The sequence below is a fragment of the Oncorhynchus tshawytscha genome, unplaced genomic scaffold, assembly GCF_018296145.1.
Source record: "Oncorhynchus tshawytscha isolate Ot180627B unplaced genomic scaffold, Otsh_v2.0 Un_scaffold_88_pilon_pilon, whole genome shotgun sequence".
NCBI lineage: Eukaryota > Metazoa > Chordata > Actinopteri > Salmoniformes > Salmonidae > Oncorhynchus > Oncorhynchus tshawytscha.
In genome coordinates this window covers 166,096-186,485 of record NW_024609646.1, presented here as the reverse complement: position 1 = coordinate 186,485, position 20,390 = coordinate 166,096, and the positions used below count along the sequence as shown (strand labels likewise).

The 20,390-nt window shown below is 43.1% G+C and overlaps 3 protein-coding genes across 8 annotated transcripts in view; 1 reads left to right on the top strand and 2 right to left on the bottom strand.

Annotated features, from left to right (window-relative positions):
* Window positions 1-1,032: 1,032 nt before the first annotated feature.
* LOC112240779 lies at window positions 1,033-3,598 on the bottom strand. Its single transcript, XM_024409021.2, has 3 exons — window positions 3,490-3,598; window positions 3,091-3,243; window positions 1,033-2,944 (listed from the first exon to the last, which is right to left on the bottom strand). Exons 2-3 carry the CDS (start codon window positions 3,178-3,180, stop codon window positions 2,405-2,407), a joined length of 630 nt encoding a protein of 209 aa, XP_024264789.1. The 5' UTR covers window positions 3,181-3,243; window positions 3,490-3,598; the 3' UTR covers window positions 1,033-2,404.
* cep72 (centrosomal protein 72) lies at window positions 3,543-14,038 on the top strand. Of its 3 annotated transcripts, XM_042316612.1 has the most exons (13): window positions 3,601-3,676; window positions 3,865-4,093; window positions 4,470-4,509; window positions 4,696-4,888; window positions 5,012-5,126; window positions 5,612-5,799; window positions 6,127-6,336; window positions 6,447-6,628; window positions 10,448-10,541; window positions 10,628-10,806; window positions 10,942-11,068; window positions 12,005-12,116; window positions 12,755-14,038. In XM_042316612.1, the coding sequence occupies exons 5-13, from the start codon at window positions 5,053-5,055 to the stop codon at window positions 12,816-12,818; spliced, it is 1,230 nt and encodes a 409-aa protein (XP_042172546.1). In that variant the 5' UTR covers window positions 3,601-3,676; window positions 3,865-4,093; window positions 4,470-4,509; window positions 4,696-4,888; window positions 5,012-5,052; the 3' UTR covers window positions 12,819-14,038. The 3 variants fall into 3 exon arrangements, with proteins under 3 accessions (XP_042172544.1, XP_042172545.1, XP_042172546.1); XM_042316610.1 differs by lacking the exon at window positions 4,470-4,509 and having other exon boundaries at window positions 3,543-3,676; window positions 3,966-4,093; XM_042316611.1 differs by lacking the exon at window positions 4,470-4,509 and having other exon boundaries at window positions 3,545-3,676; window positions 3,969-4,093.
* Window positions 14,039-16,032: 1,994 nt separating this feature from the next.
* Window positions 16,033-20,390, bottom strand: part of LOC112240780 (tubulin polymerization-promoting protein) — a 29,090-nt gene continuing 24,732 nt past the window's right edge. For all 4 annotated transcript variants that reach the window (XM_042316616.1, XM_042316613.1, XM_042316614.1 and 1 more), the window contains exon 5: window positions 16,033-19,178. In XM_042316616.1, coding sequence (XP_042172550.1) covers window positions 18,885-19,178 — 294 coding nt within the window. In that variant the 3' untranslated portion in view covers window positions 16,033-18,884. The remainder of the gene's footprint in view (window positions 19,179-20,390) is intronic.

Below are 20,390 nucleotides of genomic sequence, written 5' to 3'. Positions count from 1 at the left end.
TAACTCTAATGAACTTGTCCTCTGGGTCTTCCTTTCCTGTGTTGGTCCTCATGAGAGCCAGTTTCATCATAGTGATTTATGGTTTTTGCGACTGCACTTAAAGAAACTTTCAAAGTTCTTGAAATAATCCTAATTGACTGACCTTCATGTCTTAAAGTAATGATGGACTGTCGTTTCTCTTTGCTTATTTGAGGGTTCTTGCCATAATATGGGCACAGCTGTTAATTGAAATGCATTCCAGGTGACTACCTCATGAAGCTGGTTGAGAGAATGCCAAGAATGTGCAAAGCTGTCATCAAGGCAAAGGGTGGCCACTTCACCTCATTTGCTCACATTGTATATAGACTTACTTTTCTACTGTATTATTGACTGTATGTTTGTTTTACTCCATGTGTAACTCTGTGTCGTTGTATGTGTCGAACTGCTTTGCTTTATCTTGGCCAGGTCGCAATTGTAAATGAGAACTTGTTCTCAACTTGCCTACCTGGTTAAATAAAGGTGTTCTCAACTAGCCTACCTGGTTAAATAAAGGTGTTCTCAACTAGCCTACCTGGTTAAATAAAGGTGAAATAAAATAAATTTAAAAAACTGAAGAATCTAAAATATTGTTTAACAATTTTTTATGGTTACTACATGATTCCATATGTGTTATTTCATAGTTTTGATGTCTTCACTATTATTCTATAATGTATAAATTAGTAAAAATAAAGAAGAACCCTTCTTGTATAGACATTAATGACAGTATGTGGATATAATATGTAGTATATCTGAAGAATCAATGAATATAGATCCATAGTGTTAGTGGTGTGAACTCTGCAGATGTATCTAGTTAAATCTCACTGTACACAGTAGCCATCTGCTGAGGCTTCAGAATGAACAGGATCCTGAATCTGAGGCGACTTATGGGGTTGCGACCCTATTCCCTTTATGGGGTACTTTTGACCAGGGCCCAAATGGCAAAAGAAATGCGTCTATTCCCGTTTATAGTGCCCTGGCCAACTAAAGCTATCGGCTCTCAGTACAATGACATTGTCTTCACAGTGAGCATAGTCTAGTACAAGCTGTTTGGTGTTCATCGTAGGACAAGACACTGAAGTCAAGCCAGCCCAGGTTCAACCGAGTGTGCCCCAAAATGCCACCCTATTCCCAAAATGGGCTCTGATTAAAAGTAGTGCACTACTTTTAGGGAATAGGGTGATATTTGGGAGGCACACTCATAGACATAGACAGTAGTAAATGTCTAGAAGGCACTTCCATCCTCCTCATAGAGCCACCGTTGGGAGGATATTTTCACAGAGTAAGCAGATAGAATCTTTTATAGCCAATTGGTAATGACACTGTCCTGTAAATCAACATCCAGAGATGAATTAGACTTTCTAACATACGGAGTGGAAGAGGTTGGGAGTATTAGTGACCCATGACAATCAGTACATACAAGCGTTAGATCCAAGCACTACTCCTTTTGTTGATACTTTAACAAATCAATATTTTAACACATAAAATATTATTAACCGCTGTTACTAATATCATCAATAATGTTTACAGTTTTAGAATTAGACACCAGTGCTTCTTCGACTTGCATAGATGAAAATACTTGGATAACAGAGCAGAGCTCCCTGGCCATGACAATAAGCTGAACAAGTAGAACAACGCCCTTGACAGTGCTCATACACTGGCAACACCCACCTGTCCCAATGGTGGATCATGTCACCTCCAAATTGGCAGAATTGCATCATTATATGGATCATCTCTTGGAAAGGTCATTGGCCAGTAGGAATTGGAACGGTCATTGGCCAGTAGAAATTGGAAAGGTTATTGGCCAGTAGGGATTGGAAAGGTCATTGGCCAGTAGGAATTGGAAAGGTTATTGGCCAGTAGGGATTGGAAAGGTCATTGGCCAGTAGGAATTGGAAAGGTTATTGGCTACAGATCAAAGGCAAGCCACAGTACTAGAATAAGTAGAACAAGCTTGCTCATTTTGAGTGCACCCATGACTTTACCAGTCAAATCGCCATGGTCAGAGGTTCCAGACCGTTCTATTCGTTCTACTTCTATAAGGCAAGGCCCTGCAGGACAAAATAAATAGACCCTCCATCTGGTTCTCTTCTGTCAGCAGCTCTATGTGCACATCATGAGACCACATCAACTTAACAATCAGTCATTATCATGTGTGAGGGACTATTGAACTGTTCTGACAGTCAGTAACTGTTACAGTGATGTTACAGTTTCCCAAACTCCACGCTCGGGACTCCAAGGGGTGCACGTTTTGGTTTTTGCCCAAACACTACAAAGCTTGATGATTAGTTGATTCTTTGAATAAGCGGTGTAGTGCCTAGGAAAGAAAGGAAACCCCGGGGTCCTGGGGACTGAGTTTGGGGAAACCCTGAGTTACAGTGGTAACAAGTTAAAATGGGGAGTCCAGGTCCTTCAGTTCCAACAGGTACTTGCTAAGTGCCTTCTCAGAGGCCCAGCACCCTACAGCCATGGAGCCCTTCAGGAGCCACTTAAGCAGTCCCACAGTGGCCCCTGGAGAGACAAGGGGAGCCAGAGTCTTGACCCCCACCCTGGGGGCCACCATTTGGGGCAGGCTGAGGGCCACACTGCCCAGGGCCCCGACAGCGTTTCCTGCAAACAGACACACAGTGAGCGAGCAGGAGACGGCAGAGAGCGCCAGACAGCGTGACATCAGCATCAACTCGTCCGCTGACAGCCAATCGCAGAGCACCGGGAGGAGAGCTGAGCCAATAAGGAGGATGTTGGCTGTGGTGCGGTCTTCGCTGAGCCACAGGAAGCCGAAGGAGACTAGCGGTGGAGCCAGGACCTCGCCGGCCCACTCCAGGTCCCCCTGTACAGAGGTCAGGTATGGGCTGAAGGAGAGAGGCAGGGTGCAGAGGCCTGAGGAGAGACCGAGCAGAAAGAAACCCACCGCTGGAGCTCTGTGGTCCTACGAGAGAAAGAGGGAGATGAGGGAACAGTCAGGGTGAGGAGAAAGAACGAGTCATGACAATAATCAGTGGCAAAGGGGTTGAGAATGGTTTAATGGTACACAAGAGTTACACTCAAGTGAACACCAATATATCCCCAAATTACCTTGAAGAGCTGATATGCTGTGTACAGGGCAGAGACGGACAGTGTGACATTGGAACATGCTGTGATCAACTCTGTCAGACAGCCTGCCATTGGTCTTGACTCAAATCCAAAGCTACAGTTGGAGGATCACTCTGTTCATTTGATATGAAGAGACTGAGTGGGATTTGTGAAAGAGAAGAAGTTTTCAGATATCTGCAAGTAAACTGTTGAATACCATACCAAAGTTGAGAAAACACTGTTGAAAGTAAGCTAGTAGTCTTGTCTTGCACCATAGCTATGTGTACAGTGTTAACATTCTAAACAGCTATGTTTCAGGTAAGTAGCCACGTTTAGAATGACCAAAGTCAAGACTGAAACTAATATGTGAGCTGAAAAATATCTGTTAACATTCAACCTTACCTGTCTCTGTTCCGCTTGTTTGAACACGTGAGACAAGCAGTACCAGGATGTAGGCGTTCCCAGACCGTAAACAACTGCGCATGCTCGGCTCGGCTTCCACCAAATTGGAAAAATATGGCGGCGCTGTTGACAACAGTAACAGAGCAGTGGATACGAGAGAAGCTACATCTAAATCACCATTGCCTTGGTAATATATTTGACACTTAAATTATAGCTTGTAAGTTGGTAGCCTAGATGTATGATTAGTTTGATTTAAAACCAGTTTTAAACTTCCATTACTAGCTAATTAACGCACAGAGACTTTGCTTAGTGCTAACGTTAGCTCGCCTGCTAGGCTAGCTGACAAAACAGTGCTTTGAATTTGTCTGGCCACAGGTAGCTATCTAGTGAAAGATGGACAACGTTACCATGGGTCTACAACTACCCAACTACTCTACTCTGATTGCTGGCTACTAACATTCATGACCACTTTACAGCAGATGTGAGATCACTGAGCATCCCAGGATCATACAAGGAGAAAATCAGACATCTGGGAATCTCACTAAAGAACTTTGTCCGTTTGAAAACCCTCAACCTCTCCTGTAATGCACTAATCTCTGTCGAGGTGAGATGTCTATCAACAGACAAATGTATATACAGTACATGGTGAAATGGTGACTGAAGTCTGAATGTGTAGATCTGAGTGCGTCCACAATGGTACGCTATTACATATTATTCCCTATATAGTGCACTACTTCTAACCAGGGTTCTGGGCAAAAGTAGTTCACTATGTAGGGAATAGGGCACAATTTGGGACATACACTGAATGTGTAAGTCACATATGTTTGAGTGGGTATAATTTGTGGAACGTTCCAACAGGAATCTGGTTTCCAACAAACAACGCATAGTAATACCAAGTAACATGATCAAGTCACCTAGCTAACTAGCTGCCGAATAGGCATCAACTCACCACGTAGCTTATTCTTAATGTTTGTCCATAGGCTACCAGAGTGAGGACAGACATTTTTCAGAATAAACGTGGTGAGTGAAAAACTTAATGAAATAGCCCATCCCTACCCGGTATCTTATTCTGCCTCTATACAACTTTGTATGTGTTGTTTGTTGGCAAACTTGTTATTTACTAAGTTCTTGGAACAGATTCATGTTGGAATGTTCCACAAATTATACCCCCCTTATTTGTTTCTTTCTATGTTTGTTCATCTATAGGGGGTCCAACACTTGAAGAGGCTGGAGAGGCTGAACTTGTACTACAACAGCATTCCCTCCCTTCAGGAGGTCAAAGTGCTCTGGCAGCTGACTGCTCTGAGAGAGCTGGACCTGAGGCTCAACCCTCTGGCTAAAACAGATCCACACTACCGCCTGTACTTTGTGCACGCACTGTCCAACCTTCGCAGACTTGGTACCTATAGCTACCATATTTTCATTGTGGGTCCGATTGACTGTCCAATGACTTTGCTGTTAGATAGTTCTTCTTACCAATCTGACATTTGATGTTTGTTTTATATTGTTTTTTTTCCTGTAGATGACTGTCCAGTCAGGGACAGTGAGAGAAGAGCTTCAATCATGCATTTCTCCTCAGACTATGTGCTCAGACCCCAACAGACGAGCTCCTCGGAGACAGACATCACTGACCAGAGGTACTGTACTCTACAGTATTAGACAGACATCACTGACCAGAGGTACTGTACTCTACAGTATTAGACATCACTGACCAGAGGTACTGTACTCTACAGTATTAGACATCACTGACCAGAGGTACTGTACTCTACAGTGTTAGACAGACATCACTGACCAGAGGTACTGTACTCTACAGTGTTAGACAGACATCACTGACCAGAGGTACTGTACTCTACAGTGTTAATACACCAGATTGCTAATGTCAGGAGGTCTTGTTTGCACACCCAGGTCTCTTGTCTGCATTAGATATTGATTTGTATTATTAGAAAACACCCGGAAAGACAAACTTCAGATTTCATTTTATTTAACTAGTAAGCTGTTCTTTATGTGGCATTGTTTCCAATAGTGTGTACAGTGACGTTACAGTGTTATAGATTGTATTATACAATATTCTTCTAGTAGTGCTATGTTATGACGTAATGCGTGTTTGATTGGTGTGTTCCAGGAGCAGTAAGCTGAGGATGGCCTCAGTAAATCGCCTGGCCAAGAAGCTCTCTGTCCTGGATGACAACGCTGACATAGTGTTGAACCTTGTCGCTAAGAGCAACTGGGACCAAAGTGAACCTCTGTTCCTGACTGGCTCTTCCCACAAGGAGCCAGAGTCCCAGCTCTATCATCAGATCAGAGAGGAGTGTGAGTTTATGTTGTTTATTCACAGAATAGTACATCATTTGTTTTACATTGACAAATGACAGTATGAAGTGGTGAGCGTGATGTACACCATGACTGTTAATGTGGGGACAGTCCACCAGGGGGAGACAAATGTTCTTATTTTTTCCCTAGGAACATGGGCGATTTTGCTCATTTATGGCAAGATTTCAGAGATTTACCCTTAATTGATTTCATTCAGTACTTGATGAACTGTATGTTTAACTAGTTACATTTACGGTCTACCTTTTTTCAAGTGAGCAAACAAGCCTTCAGTATAAAATGTGCATGTTTTGTTTTCATTATGATCAGCTTGTCATTCCCAGTCCAATGGTCAACGTTTAAGAGAAGGATCTCGAAGGAAAGGTTCTTCCTCCTCGTTGAAAACGTCAGAGGGGCCGAGGGTAACCTTTAACCCCCGCGTAGAGAAACACAGCGGGACTAGCTCTGGACGGGAGGAGCGAGAGAAACTCCCCAAACACCTGCGAGTCACAGCCAAGGGCCACTTCACCCCTCACCCTGGTGAGGTGACAATGAATATCCTCTCTGTCACCGCTGTCACACAAATCAGGTGGCATGAATGGCCTAATACAACATTCTGAGTGTTTTGCACTGGCTTCCTCTTCCTTTAGATAAAGTTGACCAGCAGAAGTCTTCCTTAGTGAAGATCCGCCCCCCCAGTCCAGGAAGTCCCTGTCCCAGTAGGTCTGATGCCACCAACCCCATCCTGCACCCTCCCAGACTGTCCTACCATAACACCCAGCAGACAGCAGGGGGCTCCACCTCACCACAGAAACATGCCAAGCAACAGAAGGTGAGACGTTTCAGAGAGAGAACCCACTTATCCCTACCGTACCATTCATCTACACTAGAGAAAACCCACCTATCCCTACCGTACCATTCATTAATCATAGAGAAAACCCACCTATCCCTACAGTACCATTCATTAATCATAGAGAAAACCCACCTATCCCTACCGTACCATTCATCTACACTAGAGAAAACCCACCTATCCCTACCGTACCATTCATCTACACTAGAGAAAACCCACCTATCCCTACAGTACCATTCATTAATCATAGAGAAAACCCACCTATCCCTACCGTACCATTCATTAATCGTAGAGAAAACTCACCTATCCCTACCGTACCATTCATCTACACTAGAGAAAACCCACCTATCCCTACCGTACCATTCATTAATCATAGAGAAAACCCACCTATCCCTACCGTACCATTCATCTACACTAGAGAAAACCCACCTATCCCTACCGTACCATTCATTAATCATAGAGAAAACCCACCTATCCCTACCGTACCATTCATTAATCATAGAGAAAACCCACCTATCCCTACCGTACCATTCATTAATCATAGAGAAAACTCACCTATCCCTACCATACCATTCATTAATCATAGAGAAAACCCACCTATCCCTACCGTACCATTCATCTACACTAGAGAAAACCCACCTATCCCTACCGTACCATTCATTAATCATAGAGAAAACCCACCTATCCCTACCGTACCATTCATTAATCGTAGAGAAAACTCACCTATCCCTACCATACCATTCATTAATCATAGAGAAAACCCACCTATCCCTACCGTACCATTCATCTACACTAGAGAAAACCCACCTATCCCTACCGTACCATTCATTAATCGTAGAGAAAACCCACCTATCCCTACAGTACCATTCATCTACACTAGAGAAAACCCACCTATCCCTACCGTACCATTCATTAATCATAGAGAAAACCCACCTATCCCTACAGTACCATTCATCAAACAAGCTAAGCGCCAGTACAGAGACAAAGTAGAATCTCAATTCAACGGCTCAGACACAAGAGGCATGTGGCAGGGTCTACAGTCAATCACGGACTACAGGAAGAAACCCAGCCCAGTCACGGACCAGGATGTCTTGCTCCCAGGCAGACTAAATAACTTTTTTGCCCGCTTTGAGGACAATACAGTGCCACTGACACGGCCTGCATCTACACTAGAAAACATGCCCTCTCTCCTTCACTGCAGCCGACCTAGTGAGTAAGACATTTAAACGAGAAAACCCTATCGCAAGGCTGCAGGCCCAGACGGCATCCCCAGCCGCGCCATTCATCTAGCATGCGAGAAAACCAGCTGGCCCTGTGTTTCATCGGACATATTCAATCAATCCCTATACCAGTCTGCTGTTCCCACATGCTTCAAGAGGGCCACCATTGTTCCTGTTCCCAAGAAAGCTAAGGTAACTGAGCTAAACGACTACCGCCCTACCGTAGCACTCACATCCGTCATCATGAAGTGCTTTGAGAGACTAGTCAAGGACCATATCACCTCCACCCTACCTGACACCCTTGACCCACTCCAATTTGCTTACCGCCCAAATAGGTCCACCACGATGCAATCTCAACCACACTGCACACTGCCCTAACCCATCTGGACAAGAGGAAACCCACCTATCCCTGAGAATGCTGTTCATCGACTACAGCTCGGCATTCAACACCATAGTACCCTCCAAGCTCGTCATCAAGCTCGAGACCCTGGGTCTCGACCCCGCCCACCTGTGCAACTGGGTACTGGACTTCCTGACGGGCCGCCCCCAGGTGGTGAGGGTAGGCAACAACATCTCCTCCCCGCTGATCCTCAACACTGGGGCCCCACAAGGGTGCGAGGTCAGTACAGGTGCATCAAAGCTGGGACCGAGAGACTGAAAAACAGCTTCTATCTCAAGGCCATCAGACTGTTAAACAGCCACCACTAACATTGAGTGGCTACTGCCAACACACTGTCAATGACACTGACTCTACTCCAGCCACTTTAATCATGGGAATTGATGGGAAATGATGTAAATATATCACTAGCCACTTTAAACAATGCTACCTTATATAATGTTACTTACCCTACATTATTCATCTCATATGCATACGTAGATACTGTACCCTATATCATCGACTGCATCCTTATGTAATACATGTATCACTAGCCACTTTAACTATGCCACTTGGTTTACATACTCATCTCATATGTATATACTGTATCCCTCGATATCATCTACTGTATCTTGCCTATGCTGCTCTGTACCATCACTCATTCATATATCCTTATGTACATATTCTTTATCCCCTTACACTGTGTATAAGACAGTAGTTTTTTGGGGGGAATTGTTAGTTAGATTACTTGTTCGTTATTACTGCATTGTCGGAACTAGAAGCACAAGCATTTCGCTACACTCGCATTAACATCTGCTAACCATGTGTATGTGACAAATAAAATTTGATTTGATTTGATCATAGAGAAAACCCACCTATCCCTACCGTACCATTCATCATAGAGAAAACCCACCTATCCCTACCGTACCATTCATTAATCGTAGAGAAAACCCACCTATCCCTACCGTACCATTCATTAATCGTAGAGAAAACCCACCTATCCCTACCGTACCATTCATTAATCGTAGAGAAAACCCACCTATCCCTACCGTACCATTCATCTACACTAGAGAAAACCCACCTATCCCTACCGTACCATTCATCATAGAGAAAACCCACCTGTCCCTACCGTACCATTCATCTACACTAGAGAAAACCCACCTATCCCTACCGTACCATTCATCATAGAGAAAACCCACCTATCCCTACCGTACCATTCATTAATCGTAGAGAAAACCCACCTATCCCTACCGTACCATTCATCTACACTCAGAGAAAACCCACCTATCCCTACAGTACCATTCATCATAGAGAAAACCCACCTATCCCTACCGTACCATTCATCTACACTAGAGAAAACCCACCTATCCCTACAGTACCATTCATCTACACTAGAGAAAACCCACCTATCCCTACCGTACCATTCATTAATCATAGAGAAAACCCACCTATCCCTACCGTACCATTCATCTACACTAGAGAAAACCCACCTATCCCTACCATACCATTCATTAATCATAGAGAAAACCCACCTATCCCTACAGTACCATTCATCTACACTAGAGAAAACCCACCTATCCCTACCGTACCATTCATCTACACTAGAGAAAACCCACCTATCCCTACCGTACCATTCATCATAGAGAAAACCCACCTATCCCTACCGTACCATTCATTAATCGTAGAGAAAACCCACCTATCCCTACCGTACCATTCATCTACACTAGAGAAAACCCACCTATCCCTACCGTACCATTCATCTACACTAGAGAAAACCCACCTATCCCTACCCTACAGTACCATTCATCATAGAGAAAACCCACCTATCCCTACCGTACCATTCATCTACACTAGAGAAAACCCACCTATCCCTACAGTACCATTCATCTACACTAGAGAAAACCCACCTATCCCTACCGTACCATTCATTAATCGTAGAGAAAACCCACCTATCCCTACCGTACCATTCATTAATCGTAGAGAAAACCCACCTATCCCTACCGTACCATTCATCTACACTAGAGAAAACCCACCTATCCCTACCATACCATTCATTAATCATAGAGAAAACCCACCTATCCCTACCGTACCATTCATCTACACTAGAGAAAACCCACCTATCCCTACCGTACCATTCATTCATCATAGATCTTACTGTTCATTATAACCAGTCTTTTTTTTAATTGTATCAAATCTGTCTCCTAGGGAAGCTATAGGAAACCAATGGAGATGCTGCTGAGCCTAGTGGACAAGCACTGGACAGGGGAGAGGCCTCTGCACCATGACAACAACTTCCTCTGTGAGTATGAAACCCCCATGTACTGTGCAGCTTACCTGCTTAATGGAGAATCTGTCCCTAATAGTATGTATCTGACCTGCCTCCAGCTCAGGCAGTCCAGATCCTGTCCATGATGGAACGAGACGTCTCCGGTGGAGAAGCCGAGGTCAGGACGTTGAGAGGGAACGTTGAAGAGCTGAAGGAGCAGGCAGAGATACGAGACCAAGACCACAGGACAGAGATACATAGACTAACTACACAGCTGGAGGAAGCACACATGTCTGTTGTAAGATTCAGACTGTTCAAAGCAGCATCTTCCATGATATTACCTCATGTTTGAAAAGGCATGAGACCCTGACTCCACAAAGAGTTCAGAATAAATGGATGGATGGAATTATCTTCGATGTCTGATTGATTGCAGGACAGTTTGAATGAGCAGCTGAGGATACTATTGGAGGATAACGTCTCTCTACAGAAGCAGATGATCAGATTAGAAAAACAATATCTCAACTCTATGATGAAAAGTTCACCCAACATTGAGATATGTGGTGAGTGAAAAAGCAGCAGCTTTTTGATATTCCTGGTCAGTGGTCACTATACTGGGCAGAATCTGACCGTGACGCAGAGCACGTGTAACCGTGACGCAGAGCACGTGTAACCGTGACGCAGAGCACGTGTAACCGTGACGCAGAGCACGTGTAACCGTGACGCAGAGCACGTGTAACCGTGACGCAGAGCACGTGTAACCGTGACGTAGAGCACGTGTTAGAGTAATGCAAGATGTTCCATAAATCTCTTAAGATTCGTACAAGTTAAACATGCATATCTCAAGGCGGTGTTCACCACGTGACGGATTGGATTTCAGTCTGTTGTTATATCCGTTGATGTTGCAAGTCAATGTGTATTTGTATTGCTGAAGCGTTAGCATCATGTGCTAACTGTGGTCCATGTGGATCTGTATTGCTGCTAGCATCATGTGCTAACTAACTGTGGTCCATGTGAATCTGTATTGCTGCTAGCATCATGTGCTAACTAACTGTGGTCCATGTGGATCTGTATTGCTGCTAGCATCATGTGCTAACTAACTGTGGTCCATGTGAATCTGTATTGCTGCTAGCATCATGTGCTAACTAACTGTGGTCCATGTGGATCTGTATTTCTGCTCGCATCATGTGCTAACTAACTGTGGTCCATGTGGATCTGTATTTCTGTTAGCTTCATGTGCTAACCGTGGCCCATGTGGATCTGTATTTCTGTTAGCTTCATGTGCTAACCGTGGCCCATGTGGATCTGTATTTCTGTTAGCTTCATGTGCTAACCGTGGCCCATGTGGATCTGTATTTCTGTTAGCTTCATGTGCTAACCGTGGCCCATGTGGATCTGTATTTCTGTTAGCTTCATGTGCTAACCGTGGCCCATGTGGATCTGTATTGCTGCTAGCTTCATGTGCTAACTAACTGTGGTCCATGTGTTCTTCTCTCCAGAGAAACAGGCAGAGGTGGATGAGCTGAGGAAGAAGGTATCAGAGCTGAGGGAGCAGGTTGAGGAGGGGGAGAGAGTCAAGGAGCTGGCAGGTATGCTGCAGGAGAACCATAGGTAAGCACACACTATACTACACTATGTCCAGTACCACCTGGTGCTAAGATACTACACTATGTCCAGTACCACCTGGTGCTAAGATAATACACTACACTATGTCCAGTACCACCTGGTGCTAAGATAATACACTACACTATGTCCAGTACCACCTGGTGCTAAGATAATACACTACACTATGTCCAGTACCACCTGGTGCTAAGATAATACACTACACTATGTCCAGTACCACCTGGTGCTAAGATAATACACTATGTCCAGTACCACCTGGTGCTAAGATAATACACTATGTCCAGTACCACCTGGTGCTAAGATACTACACTACACTATGTCCAGTACCACCTGGTGCTAAGATACTGCACTATGTCCAGCACCACCTGGTGCTAAGATACTACACCATGTCCAGCACCACCTAGTGCTAAGAATAACATTCAACCACTCTAGGGACAATAAAAGTCCTTGACTCTTGGGATAATACAAATCTTAACACGGTCTGACTAAAAGCAACCTAATGAGATATTCATTACAGGAGATGCCAGATTATTTGTTCTAATATAAAGATAAAAGACCAGACCCCAATGGGTGAAGAAAGTGCTTTTTAGTGTTTGTGACTAAATGGTGTTGTGTTTGTGCTTCAGGTCACTGGTTGCAACTAATGAGCATTTGCTGAGTGAATTGGAGGGGACTGGGAGACGGCTCTGAGTAGGAGAGGGAGGGGCAGCTACACGTCACAACTACAACAACTAGAGAGAACTGGAGGAGACTAGGAGACAGCTCTGAGGAGCTACACGTCACAACTACAACAACTAGAGAGAACTGGAGGAGACTAGGAGACGGCTCTGAGGAGCTACACGTCACAACTACAACAACTAGAGAGAACTGGAGGAGACTAGGAGACAGCTCTGAGGAGCTACACGTCAAAACTACAACAACTAGAGAGAACTGGAGGAGACTAGGAGACAGCTCTGAGGAGCTACACGTCAAAACTACAACAACTAGAGAGAACTGGAGGAGACTAGGAGACAGCTCTGAGGAGCTACACGTCACAACTACAACAACTAGAGAGAACTGGAGGAGACTAGGAGACAGCTCTGAGGAGCTACACGTCACAACTACAACAACTAGCAGGCCCACAACTACAACACCAGGGACACACTCCGTAGGTAAACGTTATGGAACATTGCAGATAGAAATGTCATGAATAGAGCCAATTCCTTACTCTACATGATGTCAGAGAGGAATGTTTGTTCTACATTTCTATCTGAACGTTCCAGAACGTTGTCCTGCTGAACGAGCACCAGCACCTTCTCTTATTTTAGCTCTATATACACTGCTGCCAACATTTACACTGTTCTTCTGATGCTCCGGGATTAATGTTGAGCATGTAAACTTGTCTCTAACTCTGATCTCATTTTTTACTTCTGTGTATCGTCATGGTTTTACTGTGTCCACTATCCACACCTTTACACTGTTCCTTACTGACTGTATCCACACCTTTACAATGTTCCTTACTGACTGTATCCACACCTTTACACTGTTCCTTACTGACTGTATCCACACCTTTACACTGTTCCTTACTGACTGTATCCACACCTTTGCGCTGTTCCTTACTGACTGTATCCACACCTTTGCGCTGTTCCTTACTGACTGTATCCACACCTTTACGCTGTTCCTTACTGACTGTATCCACACCTTTACACTGTTCCTTACTGACTGTATCCACACCTTTGCGCTGTTCCTTACTGACTGTATCCACACCTTTGCGCTGTTCCTTACTGACTGTATCCACACCTTTACGCTGTTCCTTACTGACTGTATCCACACCTTTACGCTGTTCCTTACTGACTGTATCCACACCTTTACACTGCACATTGAATCTTAATATTTATGACTCTAGACATATAAAGTATTTATTGTGTTCACGCTGTTTCTGCCTCTGTGTTTATGGAAACTGAAGTGGGGAAATGGCTTCTTCACTAAACACAATGCTGCTTGAGGTCAGTTCTAGCAAGTAAAGCCGGTCTTGGTAGAACATATTGTGGGGATAATATATTATTTTAACATATTAATGAGGAGAGAACAGGCATGGTGTTCATCACAAATGGCACCCTATTCCCTATAAAATTGTATGGAAGGATTCCGTCCAGACGGGATGTTATAACATACAAAAAGTATCTCAAAAAGTAATCAGATCAGTAGAGGAGACAACTGATCCTCTCAAAAAGTAATCAGATCAGTAGAGACAACTGATCCTCTCAATAAGAAATCAGGTCAGTAGAGGAGACAACTGATCCTCTCAATAAGTAATCAGATCAGATTACTGATCCTCTCAAAAAGTAATCAGATGAGTAGAGGAGACAACTGATCCTCTCAATAAGTAATCAGATCAGTAGAGGAGACAACTGATCCTCTCAGTAAGTAATCAGATCAGTAGAGAAGACAACTGACCCTCTCAATAAGTAATCAGATCAGTAGATGAGACAACTGATCCTCTCAATAAGTCATCAGATCAGTAGAGGAGACAACTGATCCTCTCTATAAATCATCAAATCAGTAGAGGAGACAACTGATCCTCTCAATAAGTCATCAGATCAGTAGAGGAGACAACTGATCCTCTCAATAAGTCATCAGATCAGTAGAGGAGACAACTGATCCTCTCAATAAGTAATCAGATCAGTAGAGGAGACAACTGATCCTCTCAATAAGTAATCAGATCAGTAGAGGAAACAACTGATCCTCTCAATAAATAATCAGATCAGTAGAGGAGACAACTGATCCTCTCAATAAGTAATCAGATCAGTAGATGAGACAACTGATCCTTTCAATAAGTCATCAGATAAGTAGAGGAGACAACTGATCCTCTCAATAAGTAATCAGATCAGTAGAGGAGACAACTGATCCTCTCAATAAGTAATCAGATCAGTAGAGGAAACAACTGATCCTCTCAATAAGTAATCAGATCAGTAGAGGAGACAACTGATCCTCTCAATAAGTAATCAGATTAGTAGGAGACAACTGATCCTTTCAATAAGTCATCAGATCAGTAGAGGAGACAACTGATCCTCTCAATAAGTAATCAGATCAGTAGAGGAGACAACTGATCCTCTCAATAAGTAATCAGATTAGTAGGAGACAACTGATCCTTTCAATAAGTCATCAGATCAGTAGAGGAGACAACTGATCCTCTCAATAAGTAATCAGATCAGTAGAGGAGACAACTGATCCTCTCATTAAGTAATCAGATTAGTAGGAGACAACTGAGCCTCTCAATAAGTAATCAGATCAGTAGAGGAGACAACTGATCCTCTCAATAAGTAATCAGATCAGTAGAGGAGACAACTGATCCTCTCAATAAGTAATCAGATTAGTAGGAGACAACTGATCCTCTCAATAAGTAATCAGATCAGTAGAGGAGACAACTGATCCTCTCAATAAGTAATCAGATCAGTAGAGGAGACAACTGATCCTCTCAATAAGTAATCAGATTAGTAGGAGACAACTGATCCTTTCAATAAGTCATCAGATCAGTAGAGGAGACAACTGATCCTCTCAATAAGTAATCAGATCAGTAGAGGAGACAACTGATCCTCTCAATAAGTAATCAGATCAGTAGAGGAGACAGCTGATCCTCTCAATAAGTAATCAGATTAGTAGGAGACAACTGATCCTCTCAATAAGTAATCAGATCAGTAGAGGAGACAACTGATCCTCTCAATAAGTAATCAGATCAGTAGAGGAGACAACTGATCCTCTCAATAAGTAATCAGATTAGTAGGAGACAACTGATCCTCTCAATAAGTAATCAGATCAGTAGAGGAGACAACTGATCCTCTCAATAAGTAATCAGATCAGTAGAGGAGACAACTGATCCTCTCAATAAGTCATCAGATCAGTAGAGGAGATTAGACACACACCATTGATTCTTCAGGATGGGGAGTTTTTATTTTCAACAATGCTACAAATCATGAACACACAGGTCTCGAGAACAAGAACCAAAACACAAAGCATGCACCAGGTCACAATAATTGTACATTAACAAGTTATTTTTTGAAAAAATAAGAAGGATTTGCTTCTCCACACGAAAAGGTGCACAGTATTTGGCATTAAGCACACAAGACAAATCGTACTAAAGTGATTACGATTCAACTAGTTAACAGGTGTTGATCTCAATCAACGCATGAGTCTTATTGGTCAGCAGAGGCTAAGGTAGGGTGGCCAGTATGAAAGCAACAGTATGTCATTATGCTGGAAAAATATATGTCCTACAAAAGTCTACTTCTTTGTTCATCCCCTTCACCTCATACAGTATGTCCATCAAATTTCACAGTACTATATTACCCTGCCTTTTGTATTCTGTTGAATGTGTGCCGTAGAAAGTGTCAGGATAACAGTGTTTACACTAAAAAGGTTTCTCTAAAACTTCTTCAAAGACAAGAGTTCAAGGGTCACAAACAATACGGATGAAGTCACTAGTCATTTGTACCTACCTGTAGTATCTATGGCATAGGAGTCTTTTTCATTTAGAATGTAAAACCTTCTAGTTTGATATGCATCCATTTCATACAATTCAAATGGCTGACATGTGATTTTGTAGCCTGGTGGAACCAGCCTGATTGCTGGTTCATCATTTCTCTTTCATGGTTCTATTTCATAGTGAACGCAGCGATCAGGCTGGTTCATCATTCTCTTTCATGGTTCTATTTCATAGTGAACGCAGCGATCAGGCTGGTTCATCATTTTCTTTCATGGTTCTATTTCATAGTGAACGCAATGATCAGGCTGGTTCATCATTCTATTTCATAGTGAACGCAGCGATCAGGCTGGTTCATCATTCTCTTTCATAGTGAACGCAGCGATCAGGCTGGTTCATCATTCTCTTTCATAGTGAACACAACGATCAGGCTGGTTCATCATTCTCTTTCATAGTGAACGCAGCGATCAGGCTGGTTCATCATTCTCTTTCATAGTGAACGTAACGATTAGGCTGGTTCATCATTCTCTTTCATAGTGAACGCAGCGATCAGGCTGGTTCATCATTCTCTTTCATAGTGAACGCAGCGATCAGGCTGGTTCCACCAAGCTATAGATTTTTTTCTGCATGTACGGTCAATGATATCACCTGATAATGTCACCCAACTCCTTGGCCACAAATGTCCCCTTTGATATTCTTAGTCTATATATAGTCATTTATAGGATCTCTATGGTCTCTGTACACTCACAATGTAACCACAACTTGGTCCTCCTGTCAAAGTGAAGATGTTTTAGTTTGAATTCCATTGGTCTGACTACTCTGCCAGAACGTAGGAGCAGAGCAAGTCACTATAACGAGTCACTAACACAGCAGTTGAAATGAGACCTCTGAAATATGTTGTCTGTTTCATATTGTTAATGGTAAAGTAGTAGCATTCCATTACTTCATGCATAAGATACAGCAAGACAAGAAAAACAAACGCAGGTCAGTGTCTTAAATGAAGCCATGCGGCCGCATGTTTAGAAATATACACACTCTTACCACCAATATATTACAACTATACAAATCTGACGGCAATATCATATCAGTTAAATATTGAAAAATACAAACCTGAACAACCCAGCTCACCTCTTAGTTTCAGAGGTCCAGATAAATACAACCGGACATAGTGTGGAACAAACTGTGGAGCCTTATCAAATTGGTGTGTGTCATTTAGATGAATGATTAGAGATAATCATTTCAGGGTCATTTACCTATTATCTTGTTTAATATGTTGGGTGTAAATAATTGATGAGGGTTTCAGAATGAACCAGACAAGACGTGGCCTTAGGATATGAAATAATTCTAGCAGTATTCTTCTCCTTGTGTTGTAAATACATAAGGTACAGTATCGATATAACTTCACAGAACGTTTATAAAAGCAAAAGATTCACAAGAAAGGGAAGTTACGACTCATAGATAACAAACTTGATATCTGACAGTAGAATGAACAAAAATAAAATGTTATCATTCATATGATATACGTAGCTAAAGACAGGAAGACACAGAACTTCTACATATCCTGTTTAAAAGGTTTAGTTGTTTTAAGAACAATTGAAGGCAAACGATGTTGTCGTCAATATGTGTAAACTATGATGAAGTATAAAGGAGATCAGACAGCCAGTAGATGAAGACTCATACAGCAGACTTCATCGACCAGAGGAAAGGCAGAAAGTTGATATTGAAGATGGTTTGATCAATATAACAACCTACCAGTATATCTACTTCACCAGTTTATGCCAATAGACATTCAACTAACTAAAAAGTATGAAATTAAGGATGTATTTCTTCAACTAAAAATGGGAAAAGAAGCTATGGCCCATCTAAAGCAAAGTGCAATCTTGTTCAATCATTTGTCGAACCCTTTTTTCCCCTCTTATTTGTTTTCTTGGTATGGTGGTATTCATAGTGCTTATAATACATATGTGAAGACGCCTATCATCATAAAGAGGTTTCAAAAAATGCAGAGTAAAACAGTTGTTTCCCTTGTTGGTTGGTGGCTTCATTTGAACATTTGGCAGTAACTTGCGATCTGTCAGGAATGTACCAGCTGTAAAAATGGATGTAAACAGTTTTCCAGTTCTCACACACAACAAACAAGAGAGGAACTCAAATCATCCCACTCGCGAAAAGAAAACAAGATGGGTGAGAAAATATGAAATCCTATCTTTTTGTTTTCATGGAGTTCTTTCTTTAGAAAAGTATTATCCTAGTAGTTGGTCTTATGTTTCTGTTTGTTTCTTTCTTTTCTACTTTCTTCACACTGGTTTGGCTCCAGGGGGCCCGGCTCTAGGGGGCCCGGCTCCAGGGGGCCCTCCTCCAGAGTGCCCGGCTCCAGGGGGCCCAGCTCCAGGGGGCCCGGTGGGCTTGGTGACTTTCTTCTCATATGACCCGAGGTGTTTGTATCCTGCGACGTACCCGGATGTGTCCACCATGTCCACACGACCTGCCTTCCCCTTCCCACGGCCACTCTCGTCAAATCGCTCCTTGTGTGACCCAGTGAACTTGGTCGTGTCCGTCAGACGAGACACGGTCGGAGAAGCCACCGCTCTCTGTGGACAGAAAGAAAGTTACATTAAAAAAGGACATGCATGATGACGATTTGAGTTTGTTCTGAGAATCCATCCCAAATAGCACCCTAAGGGCCCTGGTCAAAAGTAGTGCACTATAAAGGGATTAGGGTGCCATTTGGGATGCAAACCTGAGTCATACCCAGCAGTTGTTTCTATATACACATCATAGTGGTCACTAGCATCCTGTCCAAGGGGTGTACTGGTACATCAAGATGCCTCACGCTACAGGATCCCTATGGGCTGTTCTGGCTTGGACAAGGTTTACTTACATTGGTCTGTAGCATACAGTGCATTCGGAAAGTATTCAGACCCCATGACTTTTTCCACATTTTGTTACGTTACAGCCTTATTACAAAATGGATTAAATTGTTTCCCCCCCTCATCAACCTACACACAATACCCCATAATGACAAAGCAAAAACAGATTTTGGAAATATCACATTTACATAAGTGTTGAGACCCTTTACTCAGTACTTTGTTGAAGCACCTTTGGAAGCGATTACAGCTTCGAGTCTTCTTGGGTATGACGTTACAAGCTTGGCACACCTGTATTTGGGGAGTTTCTCTCATTGTTCTCTGCAGATCTTCTCAAGCTCTGTCAGGTTGGATAGGGAGCGTCGCTGCACAGCTATTTTCAGGTCTTTCCAGAAATGTTTGATCGGGTTCAAGTCCGGGCTCTGGCTGGGCCACTCAAGGCCATTCAGAGACCTGTCCTGAAGCCACTCCTGTGTTGTCTTGGCTGTGTGCTTAGGGTCGTTGTCCTGTTGGAAGATGAACATTTGCCCCAGTCTGAGGTCCTGAGCGCTCTGGAGCAGGTTTTCATCAAGGACTATTCTCCTGCTGAACAACATCCCCACAGCATGATGCTGCCACCACCATGCTTCACCGTAGAGATGGTGGCAGGTTTCCTCCTGATGCGACGCTTGGCATTCAGGCCAAAGAGTTCAATGTTGGTTTCATCAGACCAGAGAATCTTGTTTCTCATGGCCAGAGTCCTTTAGGTGCCTTTTGGCAAACTCCAAGCAGGATGTTGTGCCTTTTACTGAGGAGTGGCTTCTGTCTGGCCATTCTACCATAAAAGCCTGATTGGTAGAGTGCTGCAGAGATGGTTGTCCTTCTGGAAGGTTCTCCCATTCCCACAAAGGAACTCTGGAACTCTGTCAGAGTGACCATCTGGTTCTTGGTCACCTC